Below are 18,839 nucleotides of genomic sequence, written 5' to 3' on the forward strand. Positions count from 1 at the left end.
AGTTTATTTTCTTGACGGGACTTTTAACCATTCACATATTTTACCACACTAAAGGAGAGGTAGTTTAGGTAGGTATCTTCAGATGCCCGAAGGGCAAACTGCTCAGAAATAGGAGCCCCGCGAGGCTGGGACGGGGCGGGGAGCTTCGCGGGGCTCCGTCGGCAAAAGGCGTAATGGGTTGCCCATTGAGAAAAAAGTGGTAAACATACGAATGGTTAAAAATCCCGTCAAGAAAATAAACTATTGATAAATAAATATAGTCAGAAAATATGCGAATGGAAAAATCATGTATGGATTAAATACGTCTGGTGTAAATTAAGAATGGGGAAAAAGGCGAACGAAAATTAATTCAAGTGGGAAAAAATGCGAATGGAAAGTTTGCTATACGCGGAATTAACGAGTTTGGGGAAACGATCTAATTACTCTTTTTTTTTATTTAAAGTTAATCAGCATTTGATCCCTATTTCACCTGATGGTAAACGTACTTACTAAACACAGTAAGCAGTTAAATTTTAGCCGAATGTAAGTAACTTTACACATACCCCGCGTCAAAAACCCCCACCGAGCATAGCAGCGAGCATTTAAAAGGACCGCATCGCTCCAAGGGCCTATTTGGGAAATAAAACCGCACGGACTAAGCGGGCAACTCGTAAAATGGGAACTTTTAATCAGGAACGCATAAGACGCCGCTGGCCCACCTGAATTTTTATGAAACAGAAGGAAAGTTAGAGTAATCCCAAATTACGTCGCGGCCGGAATTGTGAATTTTATTTCGGATGGAAATTGATAAATTATGTGTGCGCCGCTTTTGTGGCTTGGTTTTATTTGAATCTAGGCGCGGCAAATGTTTGAATACTTGAACAGGCTTCGTCTTCAACCTTTTAGGAAAGGCAATATTCATGAACACATGTAAGCACGGTGACTTTTTGACATTTATCAAGCAAATTGACGTCTTTACGAATCTCTTTGTGAGTGGGTTTCATGTAGGTATGTACTGTTTCATGTACAGGTACTGCTCAGTTGTTAATTTGGCGAATGGAAATGATTGATTAGTGATAGATTCATTAGTCAGTTTGCTTGTTTTAAATTACACTTTTAACAAATTGATCGTGTACAATAAATATAATAAAGATTTCTGGTGTACAATAAAGTGTCATCGTATTGTATTGTATCGTGATCCTCGTTTGAAATAAGTTTTTGTTAAGTTTTCATTTTTAATACAAGCATTTTTTTACTGACTACCTTTTCTTGACTGTTCTTGCATACCAAGTGAACTTGCAAAATTTGACCCAAAAAACATGGCAAGTTAAATATAAGGTAGTAAAAACAGTGAGGTGGGTGGTTTACCTCAAAGTCAGAATTTTCACACCAACACCATATTGTTGGAGTCTGGAGTTCGTAGTTGGCAAATAGAGCGTTGCTGCGAACTCTCACACCATGGTGCCTTAGTTGGCTTTTACGACTGGTACGGAAAAAAATGGGTCTGTCCTTTTCTAAAACCAAGGACGGCATGGCAATGACACTGCGTGGTTGTATATAGTTTAGTTTACAAAACAAGGATTTTTACATTACAGAGTTTAAACTTAGGTATCAGGTACCTATGTATAATTTGATGCACGATAATCCTCAAGCTGGATTCCTCAATAACTGTACATACATACATACATACACAATCACGCCTCTTTCCCAACGGGGTAGGCAGAGACTACATCCTTCCACTTGCTACGATTCTGGCATACAACTCTCGCTTCCTCTACATTCATCAATCTTTTCATGCATGCACATCGGTTTAGAGTACTCCTGACCCGATCTTTCTTCAGAACGAAACTGAAACACTTACTTAACTAGAATAATGGCTACTTAAACAGAATGATCCACAATTATATTTATAAAAGTCTTCGTTGCACTTAGCATTCTAACACTTCAGGCAATTCTATTCTTACGTTTCCCGCTAACATGCCATGTAACCGGTAAGAACTGGTTTGAGCTGGATATAACCGGATCGAGTGTGTAATAGCCGATTTAAATGCATACAGCGGCCACCTGGCAGCCGGTGCATCGTCTAAAAAGCAATATGGTATTGTCGCATGCAAGAACCATGCAAGTTAATGCAACAGAGTCAAGTATTGCAAGTTAGCTTGTGCAAATGATGATGTTAGGAGTGATATTAGTTGGAAGAAATGTAAGGAGAGATGAGATGTTAGGAGGTGCAAAGGCTTCCAAATTATGAAAAAAGTCCCGCCGTCAAGGCAGTATTAACGGTTGCGGTGTGGTCGCGGTCAATGAGTCATTAATTACTTTTAATGGTATAAAACTCGTTACTGTAATATAAATTTAAGTCTCTGTTGTCTATGTTCATTTTAGGTATTGTAGGTAGGGTTATAGACTAATAGGGTTATAGTAGAGAGTGGAATGAACTCTTTCGCTAGGCAACCCGAAGAGTGAGAGAAGCGTGACTTTGCCTACTTGTCATAACTGCAGTAACGGATATAGGGAGGGATACAACCCCAAACTAACATAAAAATACAAAAATATCAACGAGTCACCAACACTACCTTTTTTAAATTTTTTTAGAATCACGGGTAGACTGCGTCGAAATAACGGGAGCTCATGGAGGGTAATCACGATGTAAATAAATGTTTACCAAGAAGACCAGATGGCCTAGTGGTTAGAGAACCTGACTACGAAGCTTGAGGTCCCGAGTTCGATTCCCGTGTCGGGGCAGATATTTGTATGAAAAATACGAATGTTTGCTCTCGGGTCTTGGGTGTTTAATATGTATTTAAGTATGTATCTATATCTATATAATTATATTTGTCCGTTGCTTAGTGCCCATAACACAAGCTTTGCTAAGCTTACTTTGGGACTAGGTCAATTGGTGTGAATTGTCCCGTGATTAAAAAAAAAAGACGTCAAAATAACGGGAGCTCATGGAGGGTAATCACGTTGTAAATAAATGTATGTACGTTACCAAGACGTCAAAAATATTTTAGGTACACCTTTATATTACCACTAACCATAAGATCACTGTACCTATATATTTGACGCTATGGATATATAGATATTTATGCCCTCAATGAATTGTAGATACATACTGTAACAAATGGTATCCGTTTATTTCGCAACTAACGTTTGGCAACCTGATTAATTTCGACACTTTTCATTTCGCAAACTCTAAAACTGTAAATATTTCAGGATTTATTTCAGGACCATTGTGTAGAACTCTTTAGGTTAGGTTAGTTTTATAAAAATCCTGAAATATTTACAGTTTCAGAAATATTAAACAGCTGCGAAATTATCAGGTTGCCAAACGTTAGTTTCGAAACATTAGTGAACCGTAATAAATATATGTAACGTAAATAAAAACTGCAACCTTTTTATTCTTTCATGAGAACTAAGCCGCGGGATAAGGAATTAGATGGATCAGGTATTAGATGAATCAAGCTAACTAAAGTCGTAGTAACGAGGTAAGACAGAGGTTTACACCACGAAATGCGTTGCATTTCTAGATAGCGCTAAAACTTCCCAAAGACCAGTCGAGACACGCATAAAAATGCCGGCGATGTTCGGGACATTTTTTTCGATTCAGTCATAGAGCCACGTTCGCGCAGTTTGTCGCAAATGTCGACGAACAAACGGACGACTCATAACATTGTTATAATATACGATTTAGGGTCCAAGGCTTTTTGGAGCGCTTTTTGAAAGCTGTTGCGAGTTCTGTTAATGTGAATTTGAATTTTTGTATCAACTTTTGAATGCTACTTTTTTCATAGAATAAGATGCTACCTACTATAGTACCTACCATAAAGTCGGTGTAGATACACCGATCCGTTGCTTGATCGAAAAATACATATGGGATTACGAACGTTACTGAAATTCCTAACAAAATCCTAATGCACGTAACTTTCTTATTATATTTGATATCTGTTTGAAATGAAAATTTTAGCTATAATTGTGTTTCTCATCACAATCCAGTACCTAGTTACGTGCTTTTTCACTTCTGGCCCCGTTTTAGAATACAAATACTTCTTACTAGCTTCTTCCCACTTTTCTTGCAAAGTATTAGTTGTCTTTGTCGTTTTCTTGCAAAGTATTGTTTGTCTGCAAAGTATTAGTTGATCGAAAATTACAATTTAGGCAATCTGCTCTTGGTCAATTTCACACTTCAGACGTGCTGCTTCATCGGCAACTCTCGTTTAGGGCAAACAGCTTTTTAGGGTAATTTCATGTTTAGGCATAACGCCTTCATTAGCGTCTCGCTTTTTAGGTAACTCGATCAAAGAGGAAATTATTTAACCCGGCTTCGATTCGCTCCCAAACTTTCCACAGGAGCAACCACCTTAATAATCGACTTGCGTTAAGCAAACGTTTTTGCATATATCAATAAATAAACGCGCAGGTAACGCCGGGACGTGTTCACGCAAAAATGCGGGGCCATCTGCTCGATACAGTCGGCAGGAGTAATACCTACATGAAAAGATTTTAATACAAAACTAAGGTGAGACTGGACTTTTATTGATGTTAATAAATGAATTACATAGGTGTTTTTTCCCTCTCCTATTTATGTTTTTACTGTGTTTTTGTTGTCAATAAATGTTGTGAGTTTGGAATTCCAAGCCTAAAAAAAAAGCAAAAGAAAATCATGGGTTTCTCATTACAAATTTCAAATGACAGTGCAATATTCGTAGGCATCCAGCCGATCTAGGAATAAAGCTATGTCCACCACAGCCTCAAATAATTTCCACATACGGCCAGTGACACACTAATTGCGTTCCTGCGCACGGAATGCCTTGCCGCTCGTGTGTTCCGGCATATTTTCGGCAACATCTGGCTGTTGGCGAAAATTATCAGTCCTTCATAATAACGAGTGAGGTTGTTCGGGACTTTTGGATACCTTTTTTATAATATATGCATTTGTTCATTACATATTTAAAATAGTTACTTAGTTATACAAGATACCCAAAAGAACCCAAAACATTTTAATTAATAATTTTTAACTGTTGTTAAAAAAAATAAGCACTCATTTATTCACTAATACAGAAGACACACTATTATACAATAACATTTACTACACTCAAATAAACCAAGAAATACATGAAAACACACATAGAAATAGTACAGTCACGATCGTTAATTTGGGACCCACTTAAGATTTTGTATGACAATTTAAAGGTTTTTTTCACGAAATGGATCCCAAATTAACGATCGTGACCATACATATACACAATTTTGTGTCTACGCAATTTATTTTTTTTAAAGTTAAAATTAATTAATTAAAATGTTCCAGGTTCTTTTGGGTACCCTTTATAACTATCAGCCTTTCGCAGATCGTCACTCCACCTGGCCGAAGGGCGTCCCACACTACGTTTGCCGAGACACAGAGACTTCTCGTACTACATTTAGTCATTTTCTAAAGTAAGTAATCAATGTCTGTGTTAAATACTTAGTCAATGTCTGAAGTGTATCGACAAAATCTGACGTTATTTTAAAAGAAGACTAATAGTGGAAAATGTTTGAAATTATATTCACACGAACTCACCCAAATACTGATTAAATTCTTCTAAAATCATTTTGTCAAATCATTGTATAGATATATAGGCCCCGCCAAGCGCAAAGGGCCGGCAACGCACCTGTGATACCTTTCGTGTTGAAAGGTGTCTATGTGCGGTGGTAATTGCTTCCCCATCAGGTGAGCCACATGCTCGTTTTCCCCCTCTTAAAAAAAGGCCTCCCCTGTGGACGTCTAGTTGCTTCGGTTGCATCCATCTTGAGGCCGCGGCTTTAACCAGTCATCCGTCCATCTTGTTGGTGGGCACAACCCAAAGATGGCGTCCTACGGCTGATATAATGACGGAACTCTTGTACTAGCTGACGATCGAACGAGTTGCCTTTCAATTCCAGCTGATCGTAAAATCTAGCAAGTGGGTATGGCTCACGAGCGTTTTGCCCCGCCCGTTCCAGTGTGATATGAATTTTGATGCATACAAACGATAGCTCGTTTCTACTAAATATGGATGAATACTTAACTTAAAAGAGAAACTACTTGTATCAGAAGTTGACGCAAATAGTTATCGTATGCATCAATATTCATAACACACTGGAACGGGCGGGCAAAACGTTCGTGAGCCATACCAGTCTATATAAAGAAAGGGAAGTAGTAGAGACGCGAATATTATAGAGAGACAGCAAAAACTACACCTAAATTTATAAATCCGTGCACTATTCCCTTAAAGGGTTAACTTTGCCTTGTACATGTATCTTGAGGCTTGTAAATAGTATTTATTTCTCTATTTTTTAACAATAAATAATTTTACATACCTACATACATCTTAAAACATTTTCAGCTTTGGACTAAAATTCTATTTTATTTTATTTTAAAGTCGCACATTACGTTTCTACTTCCCACAAAATTCAATGAAGTTTTGCCCTAAAGACCCAAATTCACTTCGTAATTCATTGAACCCCTACAAACAAGGCCATTACTCGAAAGTATTACAAAGACGTTAAAAATAACTGTGACATTCCAAGAGACAACTTTAAAAACAATGAAAGTTTATAGTGATGGAATAGAGACACCATGCTCGTTTGCAACATAGGACACCGTTAACTGAAGGAGAATTGAGAAAACACCGAATTTAAGGTAACGGAACACGATAATGTCCAATAGATGACACTATTTCTAACCCCCCACGCAAAAAGAGGGGTGTTATAAGTTTGACCGCTATGTGTGTCTGTATGTCTGTCTGTGGCATCGTAGCTCTTGAACGGGTGAACCGATTTGAATCCGATTTTTTAATTGAAAGCAAGGTTTTTAGCGATGGTTCTTAGACATGTTTTATCAGAATCGTTTCAGCCTTTTGTCGTTTCAACTTTTTGTTGGTTATTAAAGCTTATCCAACAGCACCCCACGAGATGAGGTAGACGAGCAATCATTCCTCACTTTTCCTCTAGGGGATATCCACAAAAATACATTTTCCAAACTTTAATTTCGGCCATTTTGTCAAATTCTAATCATTTATTCTGCAAGTAGGTCGCAAAGGGCTCTTTTACATGTTTTTTTTAAACTACCAGCGCTGTTGGAAAGACCATCATTGCCAAGAAGAATGCGTTGCAAGAAACTTGGCAGTCATTTTCTTTTCAAAATAAACTAAAATAAATAATTGCAAATAAACTACCCACATGTAAATTACAGTAAGTATAAAAAAAATACATAAAATAAAATACAGGGACGCATAGGGTCCCTTAGTTACAAAACTAAAAACTATACATCTTAACTATATTTACGTTCAATGGAAGTGTAGTGTGTCGGTTTGATTGTCAAGTGTGTGCGCCCGCTATGTATGAATGTAGCTTTATCGTACTAAGAGTATGTGGACTAAACCGCTGACAGATAGACAGACACAACTACTAGAACTGGCATCAGAAATGACCAGACTGTAAAGGTTCCTTTTTGCCACTTTGACTATCTATCTATCTATAACAGCCCTTATAGCCCCCGTCTTCGGACATAGGCCTCCTCTCTACTTTTCCAGTCTTGCCTATCCACTGTCACTCGCATCCAGTTTACGCCAACTTTGACTATAGAGCCATAAAACTGTCAAGCTTTCCAACTTACCTAATTGAATAATTTTCTAAGAAATTCATTGTAAGAAATGGCATCGCATTTTGTTTAGTTCAAGCTGCTTATTCTACATGAATGCCTCTGAGCTCGCAGCACGCTGTGACTCGTAGCCTGTTATATACGTATACTCGTATTGTATGTATTTTGTTGGCATTTCGAATTGCACTGTGGCCTTTATTGCAGGAATGTCTTCGTTTCTTGAATGTGGTTTCTGTTCGAATTCGAGAATTTGATAGTTGAATATGCAGTGGGACTGTGGTCAGTTGTGCTTGTTCAAGGATTGCACACTATATTAATTTGCACCATTTGTTTTGATAAAGTTTGAGGGTAATTTTTCAACACGTTGCATAAAATTTCAAAAAAATGAAAACAGAATTTAATACAAATGCCCATTTATAACTTTATTACTTCACTTACATATAACACAAACATTATCTACATTAAGGGGCTGTTTCACCATCTATTGATTAATTTTATTTGACGGATAAATGTGATGCCGTCTCCGTCCATTCGAACAAAACAAACAGAGACGGCATCACATTCATCCGTCAAATAAATTTACTCAATGAATGATGGAACAGGGGGCTAGTCTATTAAAGAGTGATTGGTGAGTCTATCTATACGACGTTCAGAATTCCCATGATTACAAAATCAAAGCCCAGAGAAAGCATGGACACCCTCAGAAATGACCTTTACGAGGGTTGTAAAATTAACGAGGGCATTCGGGGGAACTCCATCGAACTGTTTACGGCGGCGTTACGGGGGCATAAAGCACTTCCGCAGCGGAGTCCTTGCTTATAATTGTTAATAGAAAGAAGACGTTTTAAATAAGGTTTGTTGAACCTACTAGCGCCATCTATTAGTTGTGTTTGAGTGTCAACATCATCATATGCTTGCTATGAGGGCTATCGCGTATGAATTCGCTAGAGGCGCTAGTGTAGCGTGAGGTCTCCGAAATGTCAAATCTCATAGTTTTTGGGTGAGCTACGCGGGTTTATTTGTAATTAGAGTAATTTTGTGAATATTTTGTAATATCTTAAATTAATTATGGCAAATATGCGTTCCGGGGCAATGAATATCTGTGTTTTGAGACAGTTTTGTCTTTCGGAAACCTTTGTCCACCCTTTTTTCCGAACAAAACGGGGACCATGCAACACTGTGGCATGCTCGATATTTTTATGGTGCGGTTTTAAGGTGTATTAAATATGATTTTAATCTAAACTTTGTTTTCACGCCCGTAATAACAGACTTTGAAAGCCATACTTAAAAACCTCACGCAACAGTGCGCCATCTAGTGAGACAAAAACAACGATAGCTCTCATTGTTTATATGCCCTGTGTCACATTTACATGACAATGGCATCACATACCGGGTGGGCTCAGTAACAGGAGCAAAAAATTAAAAGACAGGTTCTGCTACTCAAGTGAAAGTACTTTAGTACTGCAACTTTCATATATTAATTAATTTTATCATTATTTTTATACAAACAAATTATAGGAATCTTTAATGTACATGCAGTAGAGTTCATAAACTCGTGAACAAAATTGGATCAAAAATATCTGAAGACGCTTCTACGCCGTTAAGAATAGAGTCGTGTTCAGATATTTTTGATCAAATTTTTCCTCACAAGTTTATGAACTCGACTGTACGGCATCCAATACCCTAAATGACATCGCCAATCACGTAACAAAATGACAGAGTTCGTAATACATTGCTCGTCCAATTAAAATCAAACAAGCAATGTATAATAAAAATCATTATACAAGTTATTTTCAGAAGTTGTAGAACTAAATTAGCTAAAATTTAAGAGTTGAAGCTGAGGTTTAACATTTTGCCCCTGATACAGGGCCCACCTAGTAAACATTTACATTATAAATCGAAAAATCTGATGAAAAATTTACGAGGAGTGATTCGTCAAAATAAGCCAAGAAACAGCTGAAATATTCACAACTTTAAAAAAAAAACTTAAAACACAATTCCAGTGATAAAAACACGTGTCAGCTCATAGAGCTAACTACCTAGTGTTATAGATTAAAATAATAGTAGTTAATAATCTGGAGAAATTATAATATACATTTTTTTTTAATTGTAATATATATGTGGGAATGAGGGTAGATTAATGTTAGAATGATTTGATGTAAACGAGCGACCGAATGAATGAAGACTTATTGTGGAGTGAATGAGACAAGCGAGTGAGTGAAAGGGATTTAAGATTTGAGTTACGATCGGGTGAGCCTAGTTGCTGCATGTGTTTTCTGTTTTATTCAGTTCTATTTAACGTATTCCATTTAATTTTTAATAAACTTTTTCTTATTTAATTTCGAAAAGTTTGTTTCCTTCAATCGATCCCACATATATATATATACCAGGGGTTTTGCAGATGTTTATGGGCGGTGGTGATCTCTTATCATCAGGAGACCCACTTGCTCGTTTGCCAACCAGTCGAATAAAAAAAAAAAAACATAATCTATCTAATACCTTTCCGTTCCCAATCCGCACTGGGCCCGCGTGGGAACTACGGCCCAAGCCCTCTTGTTCTGAGAGGAGGCCTTTGCCCAGCAGTGGGACGTATATAGGCTGGGATGATGATGATGATGATCTAATACCTTTAAACGAGCAATTCTCGCATATATATTTCGGGGATCTCGGAAACGTTTCCAACGATTTCGACGAAATTTGGTATGTAGGGGTTTTCGGAGATGAAAAATCGATCAAGCTTGGTCTTATCTCTGGGAAAACGCTTGTTATCGAGTTTTAGCTCGAGCGAGGCTCGGTCGCCCAGGTACTTGTTACGAGTATGTAAGTGCATTCACAAAGTTTAGCTATATTTTAGTAATTGAAAGAGACAACTGACGTCCTATCGTTGCAAACATAGTCGATAAATTTCAATTAAACACAATATTATATAATTTCCACACCATGAAACAAGTTATTCTTAAATAATATACCTTAGGTACCTACACAGTTAATATAAATAACAGTGGAACAGAAAACTGATCGCGGCCGGAAGCAGCAGTCGCGGCGTCCGGTGCCGCTGTGCGTTGCTTTATTGGTTTTAAGCTTTTGTGTTTACGCCCTAGTTACCGTGAAAGTGGTTGTTTTGCAGCCTTTGTAAGATAATAAATTAAATTATCAAAACAACGCATTGGAAAGCAATACTATTTATTCTACTACCATTTTTCTTTTTTTCGTGCGAGCGTTTTAAAGGAGAGTTTTAGTTATAACGCGGAAATAATCTTTCTGTACAAAAGGATTTCAAAAACATTCCGAAAAATTCTGACGCCAAACTTGGGCATACTGCAGGACATAAACTATTCATTACAGAGTCCAATCCACTACCGCCGGGACTGGTACCGGCATACTGCAGTAGACTTGCGTTTGGATTTTGAAGGCAGATGCACTACTGGGTACTTTATTACTATGCAAAGTTTAAAGTGAATTTTTGCCGGGCGCGCGTCAATTTCATGTTTAAAAGAGTGCCACTTTTATTTTTAAATTTAATTTTAATTCTCTTTTCTAAACATGTTCGATATTTTTTGAAAAACAGGCTAGATACTTTTAATATGATATTATTATTATGTAAAGATATTAATAACTTGGAGTGTAATTCCTATACGAGTACGAGTATTATTATGCGCTATTGAACAGTGAACTACCTCATATTTATGTATGAAGTTTACCTCGCGAAGTTTTCTTTTACATGGCGGCTAATGATACAAAAAATCGCTCATAAATTCCATAGAACACAAATATACTTGGGTTTTAACACACAAACCTCTGCTTGAGATGCCATAGAGGCATAGATTGAACAGGCTTGCTTAGCTTAAACATTCCTTTAAAAAAACTGGCCAAGAGCGTGTCGGACACGCCCAAGATAGCCATTACGTAAAAATCAATAGTAGTTTTCTAAGGATGTCGTGTTTTGTACGGAAACTTCCAAGTAAGTGTAGGTATATTTTATACCTTAGGCTGCTATTTACTCTTAAACTACTAATACCTAATTCTCAAGCTAACTTAGCCGCTATAATTTTCCTTGTGAATTTGATACACGTACTACCAACCATCCTGATTTTTTTCAAATTTTTCCATCTAACAGTTTAGATTTTAGAAGGGGGAACAAAACAACCGGCACGTTTTATCTTTTCTCTGTTAAGTTCCTGCTACTTTAAGTGTTAGATATTTTTGTTCCCATCTCTGTTTATTTCGTACAATTGATATCATACATGATATCACAGATGTCCGACATTCAAGTTTATCAGAAAAACACGAAAATTGCTGAATCAGGTCCATAAGCCACAAAGTAAAGACTTACCTAAATACAATGTACGAATAGGTATACATAATAAGGTGTGTTTATAAAGATCTAGCTTCAAGAAAAAACAAAATTTACACAGCAAATTAAAAATCCAAAACATGATCATACTTAATTTGTACAGCTCTTAGCCTTTAAAAAAACCTCGTTTTTCGTATTTTAAAAATAGCACATTAACGTTCATTAGTGCGGTGAAGTTGGTACGAGCCGCCTGGGAGCCAGCAGTCTCATAAACATTTCATTACTCAAGGCACTAACTTTGGTTTTAACTAAGTAAGTTCCGATTTTTTTAATGTATACAGCACGGTATATTACTTAAAAAGAACTAGAGTTTTTATGCATCAAGTTTTTCGAATCGCACTTGGCCCAAACGTACCCGTTCTTATTACATTAAACTGATCCGTCATTTATGCCTATTTCACCTGATGAAAAGTACCTACAGATGCAGCCAAAGTTGTATGTCACTGGTCTAACAGCCAATTCATCATCATCATCATTTTTTTTTATTCAATTGGATGGCAAACGAGCAAGTGGCTCTCCTGATGATAAGAGATCACCACCGCCCATAGACACCTGCAACACCAGGGGGATTGCAGATGCGTTGCCAACCTAGAGGCTAAGATGGGATACCTCAACTTTACTACGACGACAACGACGAGGGTCGAGGGTCTATAACCTGTTCCATGGTATCTCTCGTGAAGCTGATGTTGGCCGATAATACCCGAACGATTATTGTAAGGTTGACAAAAATTAAATACTAACATGTTCATTTTTAGTTTTGCCATGTCTGGCTATGTCTCTGTACGATGCCTTAGCTAAGAGATGCTTTGTATTAGAAAGCTATGGAATGGATAAACATCTTATTTTTTGTATTACACTGAATAGGTATGTATACAGTAATGATGTTCAAAAACAATTTTTATACCTCGTTTTTATATTGATATTCATAGGGGAGCAGGATTCGTTCGTATAATTTGGGAATTTAAGCCACTTAGTAAAGTACGTAAATAAAGATCATTATGTAACTTGTGAAAATTCCCAAGGGCACTCTGCAAAATTTCGGGATTTAAATTCAATTTAAATATGTAATGTTTTACTCCAATGAAGCCACTGATAAAGGCTAGTACTAAATAAACTAAACTAACTAACTAAACTACATATCATCATCATCATCCCAGCCTATATACGTCCCACTGCTGGGCACAGGCCTCCTCTCAGAACAAGAGGGCTTGGGCCATAATTCCCACGCGGGCCCAGTGCGGGAACTTCACACGCACCATTGAATTGCTTCGCAGGTTTGTGCAGGTTTCCTCACGATGTTTTCCTTCACCGCAAAGCTCGTGGTAAATTTCAAATGTAATTCCGCACATGAATTTCGAAAAACTCAGAGGTGCGAGCCGAGGTTTGAACCCACGACCCTCTGCTTGAGAGGCGATAGGTCAAACCACTAGGCCACCACGGCCTCTAAACAAAACTTGTGCTAAAAACTACATATACTGAGCGCCAAAAAATCTGACCCTCAAATGTATGCAGAAATAGGTAATTTTGTATGTAGAGTAGGCCGAATTTTGTGTCGCTGAGTATATTTGACTATGTACTTTATTTAATATAAATAAAAATAAATAAAGATGGTCAACGGAGGCGCGAGCGAGACAGAGGTGGCGGGACGACTTGGACGCATTAGAGACGACTGGCAAGACTTAGCTGCCTACAGGGGAAGTTGGAAATCCGAGGGAGAGACCTTTGCCCAGCAGTGGGACATAGACAATGGCTGAATAAAAAAACCGGCCAAGTGCGAGTCCGAGGCGAGGCGAGGGTTCCGTACAAATATTTCAATTATATGATGAAACTAAAAATTTATACTTTTCGCAATATTTCCTTTATCTGTGCTATAAGACGTTGCTTTGTACCAAATTTCAAGATTCAGAGTTCACGGGATTACCTTGCGAGTGTCAAAAATTTTCAGCATAAACGGCTGTATCTTTTGATTGCGTTGGCTTAGAAGTTTGATTTTTTCACAGCTCCAAGGAACAGTAGACTTGAATATTTGATATAAATTTCAGCTTGATAACTTCACGCGTTCCTGAGAAAAAGGGTCTTGACAGACGGACGGACGGACGGACAACAAAGTGATCCTATAATAAATAAACAGCATGGCACAATAGGGAATATTACGCAAAGATCTGCGCAGGGGGCGACACTAGCGCAAACCGCCATGACAATGTCAGTTCTCTTTATATTATGTCGCCATGACGGATCATGACCAGAGTATTAGTACCTATAGAGATCACAGCATATTTATATTTAAGTAAAAAAATAACATACTATTTACATCGATAGTAACGATAGAGCTATTTCCAAAAATCGAATTGCAATAATATGATATTAAATACAAATTTAATTTTTTGTACAATTATTTGCCCGACCGGAAATCGAACCCGAGACTTTTAAAGTTCGTAGTCAGGTTCTCTAACTACGACTTGTGCTGCGACTTAGAGGCTATCCGGTCATCTTGTACTAAAATAATAATATAATAATAAGTACTTCAATTGTACCTTTACAATAATACGTTTATTTAATTATATGATTAATGAGATAAATAAATGATTATTTAAGTTTAGAAAAAATAAAAAATATTTTTTTTTAATTCCGATTAAATTCATAATTTTTTTAGCAGATCCATTAATTCTTATAGACTATAAATTGGAGATTTTCTATCGGCCAATAAATGTACATTTATCTGTTTGTGCTTAATAATAAATGACGTCCTAAATCCACAATAAATCCAACCATCTATCTTTCGAACCGTCCCGGAAGTCGGCTATCATCGTACTTGCGATAAGTTTGCTGTGCTTAATGTAAACAGCATACGTACAATAACATGTTATGTAAATAGTTATTTCTCTCTTGTCGTAATGCTGATAAAACACACTGAAATTTTTATCAAGCTAAACAAATCACACAGGCACGTCAATGTCAATGATTTCTAGGCATCTTTAAAAGGATGGCGCATGAACTAGACCAAAGGCGTGTCCATTCAAAACAAGATTTTAATTAGGACCCTCTAGAAGTTGAATTATTATTAGCCGTGGTAGACCTCTCAAGGAGTGTTGTAGATTCAAATCCAAGCTCGCACCTCTCAGTTGTCCGAAATTAATGTGTGAAATTACGTTTGAAATGCTTATTTATTTACGTTTGAGCTTTACGGTGATGGAAAACATTGTAGTTATGGTGTGTAAAGTTTCCAATCCTTCCTGAGCTAAGTAGATATTGTCATCACATTTTGATTTTAGTTCATACACTTTCGATTTAGTTAAGTGAGCGATATAATTAAGAATGTAACTTACCAGTCTTGGAAGACATCCTGTCAATAAAATTAAGGCATGAAATCCAACTTTACGTCACAGATGAAAAAGTTAAATGTACGTAAGCAATTAATTGAAGTATTATCAAAAATGCAACTACAAGTTTTAGAAAACTTCATGATGTGGATGAAACTTTACATTTTTCACTCTACGCAACATGTGTTTTAACTTATTTAAAATCGATTAATTATAAAAAACATTTTTTTTTGTTTATTTGTAAGTATGTACATATGATATGATAAAAATAATTCAGAGCAATAAATCACATAACACTGCACTTTTGTTCGAATTTAAAAATATTAGTTTAAAATTACCATTATCATCAGTCAGACGCGTAAAGAGGAGCGTTAATGTTTTTTTCACTTCTCATGCTCTTAAAATATTAGTTTAGTCTCTGCATATCGGGACTAAAGCTCCTTTTTATAATCTAGGGATTATAGTTTTAATTTACATGGAAACACGGTGTTTGTGAATGGCGGATTATTAGGCGTGGAAATAATCTCAAAATGACAACTGTGCAAAAATATAAAAAAAAACGATTTAATTTCGTGAAACACAATTAATGATTACGAATATGAATCTATTCAATTATATTAACGATTAATTAATTTTATTATGCATAGTCCAATTAGTTTTAAAATAGTTTTCAATTTTGAAACTGTTGGCTTAATATGCAAGTTTTTAAAGCGTCACTTCATAAACAATTAAGAAAAGAAAAAACTGCGCAACAATTTTTTTTTGCCAATAGAATTTTGAACAGATGGCCTGTTCATTAGTCGAGCGTACGTTTTAAAAAGTAATATTGTAATTTTGAACAAAACATTGTTTTTTTTCCTCGCATTCAAAGTGAAAAGTTTAACGCGAGACGCGTTGTGTGCGCGTGTTTTAGTCCCTTGTTGAACAATCTACTACTATATTAATAAACCACTTTATTTGTTACTAACCAATTTAGGATGTACCTTTTTGCTGACATTTTGTGGTTTATTTTAAGCTTTGTTGCCATGTTGACATACTTAATATTTATAAGTGATTTTATTTCTTAACTTTGTACCTTAATCACGGCAGATGATAGGACCTTGTGCAAGGTCCGCCCGGATTGCTACCACCATCGTGAAGCAGCAGTGCTTGCACTGTTGTGTTTCGGCGTGGAGAGTAAGACAGCCGGTGAAATTACTGGCACTTGAGGTATCGCATCTTAGGCCTCTAGGTTGGCAACGCATCTGCAATACCCCTGGTGTTGCAGATGTTTATGGGCGGTGGTGATCTCTTACCATCAGGAGACCCACTTGCTCGTTTGCCATCCAGTCAAATAAAAAAAAATTAATAGCTTTTTATTTACTTTGAATAGTTATATGTAATATAAAATAAGATTTATTTAGTGTAAAAGTCTCGGGTACGATAAAATTATGAGTGCAATTTGCGAAAGTTATAAACAATTATACTTAATGTAAGCACAGTCAACAAAAAGTGTAGTCAGCAAAAAGGTTTGCAACATTTTTTTGAAGGTGGGCATTTTACGCTTCCACTCTACGTAGCCTTAGTTTAATTATTAAATATCATGATCGGTAAATCTCATCTGCTAATTTAGGGTTGGGTACTTAACCAAAGGACGCCCTAAATCCCTGTATTTTTTATTTTTTGTCTCTATATTTCTAATTTACTTTGTTTTGATAGCTTTAATAATAGTGAAATTAATCGTATTGTATTTTTTTATGATAACGACTTTCTGCCAAGTTTCTTGCGGCGCATTCTTCTTGGCAATGACGGTCTTTCCGAAAGCGTGGGTACTTAAAAACAAGTTGGTGCGAGTATATAAAAATGACATTTGTAAGAGCTCTGTGCTGCCTGCTTGCAGAATAAACGTTTGATTACTGTTTATTTTTCCTTACAAGAATTTATTTTATACCAAGGCATTGTAGTATTAATCTAGTTACTTACATTCAAGCTTGTATGATATATCTCAGGTCAATTAGTGCACCATACGGCAGCCCGTTTCATTACTTGCCGCTAAAAAGTTTCGCCCGTCCAAAAGCTCGCTGCTGCGAAACTTCCGTTGACAATATCTTTGAAAGCCTCTACAATTGCGAAGTTTGGAGCTTTTTGGCTCTGTGTAGTTGTAATTAAGCCTCTAACAAGCCTTGGGCTGGTAGTCTAAAGGAATTCCCAATTCTATAACTACCGCGAAGTTGGAACCATTTGTTATTGGATGTATGTTTACATACTCGGAATATATGGGAAAAGATAATACAATACCTTGGTGCCTTGGAGCTTAGGCAAGCCTTTGGTGTGGGACGTTACGTGCTCAGACACGCTGGCTCCGTCCTACGTCAGAGGTTCTGCCAATAAGCCAGGGACTGCTGCCGACCACGCCCAGACAACCAAGTGCCGCAAATACGCGTTCTTAACGAATGATTACATATTTGCGGCACTTGCGTTAGAAACTTTAGGTCCGTGGTCATCCGACACAAAAAAAATTGTTCGCGAGGTGTCGGATAAATTAGTTGGCGTCTCTGGCGACCCCAGGGCCGGGTCTTTTTTCGCCCAGAGGCTCAGCTTAGCCGTGCAGCGAGGGAATGCCGCAAGCATGCTAGGCACGATGCCCCGGGTAGGAGAGATACAGGGTTTAGATATTTTTTTATCTATATAATTGTTATCGTTTCTTTTTATACTATATTATGTTTGTTGAAATAAAGTTTAAATACAATACAATAATTCTTTATTGAACACAAACACAGTATAGACAACACAGGTATATAGAGATTTTCCAAGGTAAGGAGGCCTTATCCCTTCAGAGCGATCTCTGATTCAGATATTATTAGCATTGTATCCATTACCTGTTAAAATACATATCTCGTCGGTAGATGGTAGTAAAAATTAATCAAATATGCCCAGCCGTGGGACGTATGTAGGCTGGAATGATGATCTACAGCGAGCTATGGAGAGAGCAATGCTAGGGGTTTCTTTGAAGGATAAAATCCGAAAACACATTATTCGACAAAGAACGAAAGTCACCGACGTTGCTCAGAGAATTAGTTTGCTGAAGTGGCGTTGGGCTGGCCACGTCTGTCGCGGATGGGAAAACGTAGTGTAGGGCGTCCTGAGGCACGGTGGACGGACTACCGTAAGGGGGTCGCTGGCGGCGGATGGATGCGAGGGGCTGAAGACAGAGTGTAGTGGCGCCATGGAAGAGGCCTATGTCCAGCAGTGGACTGCTGTAGGCTGATGATGATGATGATAATAATAATGTGCTGAACCAATAAAATGCAGCAAGAAACTATCTCTAGCGATGAATAGGACAAGTTGTCAAAGAAGCTTGTTAACAAGTTTTGTACGCACAAGAACTGCATTCGCTTACTTCCCAGTAAAGCCAGAGCTCGTGAGTTGCTTGCTAGAAAGGCCATTCTTTTCATCAACATTCAACGACATCGCTCAAATAACTTTCAATAATCGCTTTATTAATTTGCGACGCAAAAAGAGGGGTGTTATTAGTTTGACACCAGTGTCTGTCTATGGCATCGTAGCTCTCAAACAAATGAAGATT

General features: G+C 37.2%; 1 protein-coding gene across 1 annotated transcript in view; it reads right to left on the bottom strand.

The window, feature by feature from the left end:
* LOC141427743 (disintegrin and metalloproteinase domain-containing protein unc-71-like) overlaps nucleotides 1-15,329 on the bottom strand; it is a 477,668-nt gene extending 462,339 nt beyond the window's left edge. The window contains exon 1 of the mRNA XM_074087335.1: nucleotides 15,281-15,329. Within this exon, the coding sequence (XP_073943436.1) occupies nucleotides 15,281-15,296 (16 nt within the window). The 5' untranslated portion in view covers nucleotides 15,297-15,329. The remainder of the gene's footprint in view (nucleotides 1-15,280) is intronic.
* Nucleotides 15,330-18,839: the final 3,510 nt, after the last annotated feature.

Source organism: Choristoneura fumiferana, chromosome 5 (genome assembly GCF_025370935.1).
Source record: "Choristoneura fumiferana chromosome 5, NRCan_CFum_1, whole genome shotgun sequence".
Classification (NCBI taxonomy): Eukaryota; Metazoa; Arthropoda; class Insecta; order Lepidoptera; family Tortricidae; genus Choristoneura; species Choristoneura fumiferana.